The following is a 7,984-nucleotide window of genomic DNA, read 5'->3' as shown; positions in this document are numbered from 1 at the left end:
TGATAGTACAAAAGCAACAATACAGTCCAAAAAAGTTGTTATTAATCACAAAATGACATTACATCCATAAATATTTCATTACCTCATAAAGAAAAGGGCAATACTTATACGAAAATGTTGAAACTGATGGGAATTCAAAGAAACTTTTACATGATACAGAGGTGAGAAATTAGTTAACCGTTACTTGGCCAACCATTCCAGCTCCCTGGTGAGGTGCACAGTAGAATTTGTAGGTTCCTTTCTCACTCAAAGTGACACTGTAAGTCTCTCCTGGTCCATTCAGATACTCCTCTTCAGGCATGGAAATCAATCTTACATCCACACCAGCTGGGATTTCATCTTCATCAAAGACAACGTTGTGGGGGAACCCGGCATTGTTCTTGAACGTAATTTTCTCACCTGCGGCAACTTCAAAGCTTCCGGGAACAAAAGCAAGACCACCATCATCGCTACCAAGCAACACTTCAAGAGCCATGGCATTGCTAGCAAGCATTGCGCTAGCGGCGGTGGCGACAACGACAGCACCGACGTCTTTCAAAGACGCCTTCACGGCCAATCTGGAGGCCGGAGTAGCGGCCACCTTGGCGGAGGCGGTGCTAACTCTGGAAGCTGAGGAAGCACCAGCCTTGAGGCCAGTGAAAGATGAGATAGCAACAGCAGAAGAGGTGACAGTGGCCATTGTTAATAGATATGAGGCTGATGCTTTTGTTATTGATTATCTAGTTGAAATTATGGAATCAAGAAAATGTGAGAGGGGGTTGATGGGGTTTTAATATGTGAAGTTGTGGATAGAGTATTGAAGGAAGAGGTTGATTCTCAGATGAGTGGTGTGTACTTGTGGAGGTTTATGTGATGAGAGGATGGACAGTTATCTGATGTGAGTGAATGCTATTGGTTGATATGGATTATATCCTATGACGTGGATATTTTATCTAAGGTGGAAATTGGAGGGTTAAGAGTTATGTTGAATCACGAAATTTATGAACTTGTAGAAGATTGAACATAGAAATTTCAAGCCGTAGATTTTGCATTATCTAAAAGTCCACAATCAAGTTCACAATTTGTTGAAAATGATATCGCAATGAGAGATGCAGACATGTAATTTATGATAAGCTTAGACACATTTACGTCTTCGACTCGAACTATATACCTATAGCTTAAAAAAGTTTTAAAGTTTTATTATGTTAATGGAAAATACTCAAAATAGTGATTTATTTCTTATTTTCATTGATCTTCCCAATCTTTTTTTTTCTTTTCCCAAACAAATGACAGGCATCATTATCGGTTATTGTGTGGTGCAAAATGAGACACGATTAAATAACCAAAACTCCCAAACGGGAAGATATTTCGAAATACGTATACCTCGTACATAAATTATTTTAAGAAAACTAGCTGAGGAGGAGGCAATGCTAGATAGAAACTTCATTCTCGATTTTTCTTACGTAGAACTCCTTTGCATAATACTAAGACAGTAAGAAGAACCGCAAACAGAAAGACTTTTCCGAGCCAAATGACATAAAATAAGTGCTACTTCCTATAACTTATATACACTGGCAAGTGAAAATATTTACACTACAAAGTGTAAATTTATCGAATATAGCACGTTACTTGCATTTTCCCTGATTGCTAATTCTATTAACTATATTAAATAATCTTTTAGGTAATCTGTAGTTTAAAATTCCTTCACAACGCAAGTAAACTACATTATGTAATATTGGGATCTTTACATGAAGGGAGGACTCACCTGTAATGTTTCCACAATCTGATGCTCCATACCCATTTCTAAATTGACTGAGGACAGAATATGCTACAGACATTAGCAAACATTTTCCTTTGAACTCATATTTATGCTTCTTGTTAGGTACTTGAAAAAGGTACTCTTAACGTACTACCCTTACTCCTGTTGTACTGCAACTGTACTAAGCAGCTTTTTGGTACAAGTCCCAACGGCCTCTGCCATCTAGTTGTGCTTTACAACTCCAATTCAAAATATTTTGCATTGTTATTCTGCTGTGATTTCTAAAAGTTATCTTAAGTGGGGGTTTTCATACTTAAGTATGTACAAAGAACAACAGAAAATGAAACCACTAAGTGAATACATTCAAGCTGATGGAGATCTTGCACTATCTTGAACTTTCCAACTATGAGTTAAACCTGAAACAGAAGTTTAAACAATGATATTTTGTGATATTCTACTCTTTTTGCTAATGGTGGTGTTAAGGTCAGCTTGTGGATATCTTGACAAGTTCAACGAATAAGTATTGCTACCTCCTACCAAAACAAGTATTGGATAATTCTACCTACCAAGACTTAGATAGAAATTAGAAGTAACAACATCACCTAACATTTTTATCTCTGCTGGAATTTGAATCCTGATTTCCAAGGTTTTTGCTCATTTCACTAATCGCTAGGCTATACTTGAAGATATTATTTTCCCGTGCTTTACATGTAGATGCCTAGGTAACACACTCAATTCTCAGTCAGTAACATTCAGTGAATTGGTCTACAGCTACATAGCCATCTAGTGAAGCAAATCAAGGTGCCATCAAAGATTTTTTTTTTTTTTAATTAAAAAAAAAAAGGGCTAGGTGAATTCTACCATATGCTGAACCTTGATGACAGAGTTACCCCCCACACACACACATACATATACATATAAAAGCACAACATGATCTAATCAGATTTCTGCAGACTCATCTTAAGGGACATAGCCCAAAAAGATAGTCTACTGTAGTTAACGAAACTCGAGTCATCTGAATAATGTATATAGGAGTGAAGATTCCTACTAGAGGGTACTTGTTTAATCTCCTAATTTGACAAGCCTTCAACAAGAAAATAGTAGCGATGACAAATGGGGAAGGCTCTAGTCCAAGTTTCATAGGTTCTGAAGAACAGAGTAGGAGGAGAAACTAGAGGCAATGACACAGATCAAATCATAACATAGACAGAGGCAACGGCCACCTAATGGAATTTCGCTGTTGCAGAATCCTATGGCCACAATGAGAGGCAGAGATGAGAATGGCATATTCTCTCTACTCTACTCTCCAACATAAGATGAAATACAGTAAGATATCTCTATAACCATCCTCTATAACATCTCACTATAACAGCCAAAGTGTTCTTTGGAACCGACTTTCAAGTTATGTTATATTATATGCTCTCATAACAGCATTTCGCTAAGGCAGCCAAGAGGGGTAAGTAGGAAAAGCCACTAACCTTCAAATGAGTAGCCAGTAACACACTTCCTTCAATCAAAACCAATATCAAGCAAGGTTCCACTCTGGATAAGTAACTTATCCAAAAGATTCCCTAATATAACCAACTGGCTTGCATCCCTGCGTCACCATTCATGCTCCGTCTTTTATTGAGCTAAGGAGTGTCAAAAGAGAAACTACAAATTCCAGTTCGAAAGATTGACCGCCCTTGAATCTGAGCTGCTTTAAATTCCAACCAAGTTACTACTCGATTTCTCAAGATCACAACAGGCATATCACACCCAGATGAAAAATAATCATAAACTCGGGTATGATAGTACAGTAAATACGAAAACGCTTTGCTTTGCTCATCCAAAGAAATCCCACAATAGAAATCAAACGATTCAAGAGAAAGAAAGACAAGACATAGATGTGCATATTTCAATTTGTACAGATTCAATTATTAACACACACATATAAACAGGGTATACTTGTTATTTACAACTCATGAAGAGAGAAATTTCCTAATAGAAGCAAGGGAATGTATAACACCCTAATCTTTACACATCCTTCTACCAGACCTTACAAAAGGGGAAAGACGTCGTCGTTGTCATCATCCATATCAAAATACTTGAAGCCAATATCATTGTCCGGATATGGATTGAAGTCTGTGCTCACGTAGCATTTCATCTCATGAAACAGGTTCAAATTATCCACAAGCTTGTGAAATATATTGCATCCACAACACTGCCAAAACAATAAACCAAATAAATTAGTTTATACGCCAAGCGTGAGGGAATGCTAGACGTTTTGTACTCCGACCAGGAAAAAGATCCCATTGTAGCAGCTAATCCCATGCATATGTATGGACATCTAGTTGATAAATTGCATAATATCATAAGTAGACCCCAGGAAAGTTATAAACAAATAGAGATCTTCGGTCTCATCCTCAATACTAAAATATACCATAAGACCAATAAGTTGATTCAAAATCTCGCTATCAATCTCTTGGAATAAAAAAAGTAATCTTTCACAATAAAGTCGGTTGATTAGGGTAAAATTGTAACCCCTTTGATGCATACGGTTCAAAAAAGTGTCAGAATCAATGTATAGATTCCAGTCCTCTTTCTTTTTTTTTTCTAAAAGGTTCTTTCTTAGCTCTAACAAAGGGGCTTCTCTTCGATTTTTCAAGAAAGATGAGTAAGACTCCTCTTTTATATTTCGATTCCATTATAAAATTATAAGCTATAAGAAAGGGTCACTAATGTATTCTTTCATCAATAGATGTAACTTGTAATGTGCTTGTAAGTAAAGTACCTGGACAAAAACAGTGCCATCAGTATAAGCATGGGGATTGATGGCACGAGTAGTGCGTTGGCCACAAACGTTGCAAGTAAAGGCCACACGCATACGCCTTCGTGGAGATTTAGTAAAGAGAGACCAAGGGAAGGTGGAAATCTGGTCTGTATTGGATTCAGATTCCGAACCAGCAGGCACAGGTGGGCCCTCCATGCCTGAGCCAGTAGTCCAACCTCTTACATTAGCTGCACTAAGGACCAAACCCATAGCTGCATCCTGGTAAAAAGTCCCAGAAATACCCACTGATCAGAACCCCAAATTCACCACAATGTCACTAAAAACCAACAATTTCAACACATGGACTTCTTCGACAAAAAATTACACTATATATAAGGTCAATCTTTTTATAGTAGATGTTAAATCCCCTGGACTTTTTCGTATGTTTGCTTCTTAAGTCAGACCTCTCTATAACAACATCCGCATATAACAGCATCTTTCTATAATAGCCAAGTTTTTTCGAAACCGATTTTCATGTTATATTTTACTTCTTTATAACAGCATTTTACGTATAACAGCAACAACCAACTTTTTAACAGTACGCTCTTTGTAAAATTACCCCCATATAACAGCAATCTTCTTTTTTTTGGGTAAATAATAATTAACCATCTTCATAAAATTAGAATATTTATGATTACCAATAATAAGTATAGAGATTTTGACCAAATATTTGATCCTTTAATACACTATTTATGACAAAGAATATCATATTCTTTCGTTATACAAAGTGTGATTAAGCTTAAAATTTGACAAATAAAAATGAAACATTAGATTTTATCTTTTTTGCCTATAACAACGAAATATTATTTAAATGCCACTGTTGTTATAGGTGTGTATCAGCCAAAAAATCTAGGACCTAGTGATGTTGTTATAGAGAGGTTTGATTGTATTTTGAATCCCCTAGTGAAAAAAATCCTAAATCCACCGCTGAATTTAGACAAAGAAAGAAATCTATCTTGAGGATGATGATTCAAAAAGATCCAGCACATCCCACCAATTGGAATTCCAAAAATCACCACAACTTCGTCGAAACCCAACTATTAAATCAAAGAACGAAAGGAACTTCGAGGGTGACGAATAAAAACTACCCTTAAACCCACTAATCACAACCCCAAAATTATATATAGTATCTTTGTGGCAACCCAACAATCAAATGATAAAAAGATTTCAACTTTTAAGCATGATCAATCAAAAATTACCTTAAATAAGTAGACCCACCAGTAAACCCAACAATTAAATCAAAAAAATTAAAGGAACTTTGAGGTTGATGAATCAAAAAATACCTCTAGATAAGTAGACCCACAAATCAAAACCTCAATTATCACCATAATTTTGTGAAAACCCAACAACCAAATCAAAGAAAGATATCAATTTTATGTATGATCAATCAAAAATACCTTAATTAAGTCAAGTTACCAGTCAGTACCCCAAATTCGTCAAAACCCAAACAATTAAATCAAAAATGAATCAAAAAACATCAAATCAAAACCTCAAAATCACCCTATCAAATCAAAGAAAGAAATCAATTTTAAGTATGATAAATAAATTTAAAAAAAGTACCTTGGAGAGAGTAGGATTGTTGAAAATGGGAACGATGCTGGTGCAATCATTAGCATCAGACTGAAGATCGGGCTCATTTCCATTATCTGAAGGAATCAATAGAAACAAAACAAAATAAAATTTGTGTTAGAAGCAATAAATGATCATAAGTTTCAAAGAAGAAAAAAAAAAGGATTGAGAAACAAGTATATACTTTTGCGTGAAAAGGAAAACTTGACAAATTTACGAGAAAGATGATTGGATTTAGGAGAGAAAATGGAGAGAGAAGGGGATGAAGATACGATTGTAGTTGTCGCAGAAGAGGTCAGAGTTTCCATGGCTTTTCAGATTTTTATTTTATTGACTTTGTGTTTGCTGTTTTGTATGTTGTAATAACGAAGATGAAACAAGAAAACATTATCTGGCTGCTGAATATATTCTCTTGGCTTGCCGACTTTAGTTAAGAATATCTATTTTCAAAGAAATTGCATAGACCTCTCACGTCTCCTCATTAATTAAAATATATATATTCCTTTGTGCTAAAAAATGATATAGAGCCCGTTTGGATTGGCTTATAAGTTGCTTATAAATTTTTTTTAGTGTTTGGTTAGTAAATTTCATGCGTTTGTCTTAAAAATAAGTAAAAAAAAAATTAATTGGCGTCAATTGAAACTTTCTGTCATAAAAATCCAAAAAAAATATGTTCGCCTACAAGTTATTTTTTTTAAATTACATAAAATGCTTTTTTGCCCCATCCAATCAACATTTCATACTCCCTTCGTTTTACAAAAAAGGGCCGGATATACTCCTGCAATATCGAAAAAAGGTCAAATATACCCTTCGTTATATTTTGGATTTAATTATACCCCTTCACAGTAAAAGTTGACCCCAATCCTACATGACATTAATATTTTAATAAAATAAATGTTATGTGGCATCACTTTACAAACCCACGATTTTAACCGCTTCCTCCTATCTTCACCACATCTCCCCTCTAGTACTGTCGTTCTTATGCCCACCGCCATTTTCACAAACTCAAACTTAAAGGCGGTGTGTTAATTGGGTAGCAATAAATAGAACCTAAACATGTTGTCAACCAATGGGACATTAATCCTAAGTCAATGTAGCCCTCTATTTTTTGTTATTTCTTTGAATTAGTCCCCTATATTCATTCTCTACTGATGATCTCCTTTCTTATATCCTCTTCTTAGCCTTTGTTGCCTGCAAAGTTCCAACACATTGAGCGAAACAAGATGTAAGAGTTAAATATGACAAAAGCATTAAAATAAAATTAGGAGAAACAAGTAAAAGTAGACCTGTTTTTGCCAATCAGTGAAACCTAGTATGAAGGAAAGACTAGTAGCTTGTATTGCAGAACCAACCAATAGTCCAATCCAAAGGCCCTTTGCTTTCGGATTTACAAGGAAACACAATATAGCAGGGATTCCCAATAATTAATGGTAGTGGGCATAAGGACAGTAGTACTAGAGGGGGAGGTGTGGTGGAAGAAGATAGGGAGGGGAGGGGTAAAATTGGGTTTGTAAGTGAGGTGGCATGACACATAATATTTATTTTATTAAAATATTAATGTCACGTAGGATTGGGGTTAACTTTAACTGTGGAAGGGTATATATGAACCCAAAATATAACGGCACGAGTTTATTTGGATCCAAAGTATAACGAACGGTATATTTGGCCCTTTTTCGATAGTAGAGGGGTATATTTGGCCCTTTTCCGTTCGTTTTATGTTACATTTTATTTTTTGAAAGTCCAACTATTAAGGATACTAAAAATTTGTATTTTGTTTATTTTCCAGTCTTATATTTTTCATTGCTTATTATTTTCTTAGCATTATAAAGGGGTAAATATCTCAAAAGACCATTGAACTTTGAGTG

General features: G+C 35.3%; 2 protein-coding genes across 2 annotated transcripts; both read right to left on the bottom strand.

The window, feature by feature from the left end:
- Positions 1 to 20: 20 nt before the first annotated feature.
- Positions 21 to 1,751, bottom strand: LOC132033087 (plastocyanin A'/A''). Its single transcript, XM_059422950.1, has one exon. The coding sequence runs from the start codon at positions 677 to 679 to the stop codon at positions 170 to 172; it is 510 nt and encodes a 169-aa protein (XP_059278933.1). The 5' UTR covers positions 680 to 1,751; the 3' UTR covers positions 21 to 169.
- A 1,846-nt stretch (positions 1,752 to 3,597) lies between these two features.
- Positions 3,598 to 6,502, bottom strand: LOC132033085 (uncharacterized). Its single transcript, XM_059422948.1, has 4 exons — positions 6,304 to 6,502; positions 6,111 to 6,196; positions 4,512 to 4,769; positions 3,598 to 3,941 (listed from the first exon to the last, which is right to left on the bottom strand). The coding sequence occupies exons 1-4, from the start codon at positions 6,425 to 6,427 to the stop codon at positions 3,777 to 3,779; spliced, it is 633 nt and encodes a 210-aa protein (XP_059278931.1). The 5' UTR covers positions 6,428 to 6,502; the 3' UTR covers positions 3,598 to 3,776.
- Between the last annotated feature and the right edge of the window lie 1,482 nt (positions 6,503 to 7,984).

The sequence above is a fragment of the Lycium ferocissimum genome, chromosome 10, assembly GCF_029784015.1.
Source record: "Lycium ferocissimum isolate CSIRO_LF1 chromosome 10, AGI_CSIRO_Lferr_CH_V1, whole genome shotgun sequence".
Classification (NCBI taxonomy): Eukaryota; Viridiplantae; Streptophyta; class Magnoliopsida; order Solanales; family Solanaceae; genus Lycium; species Lycium ferocissimum.
Note: the sequence above shows the minus strand (reverse complement) of the source record. Positions and strands in the feature narration are given on the sequence as shown.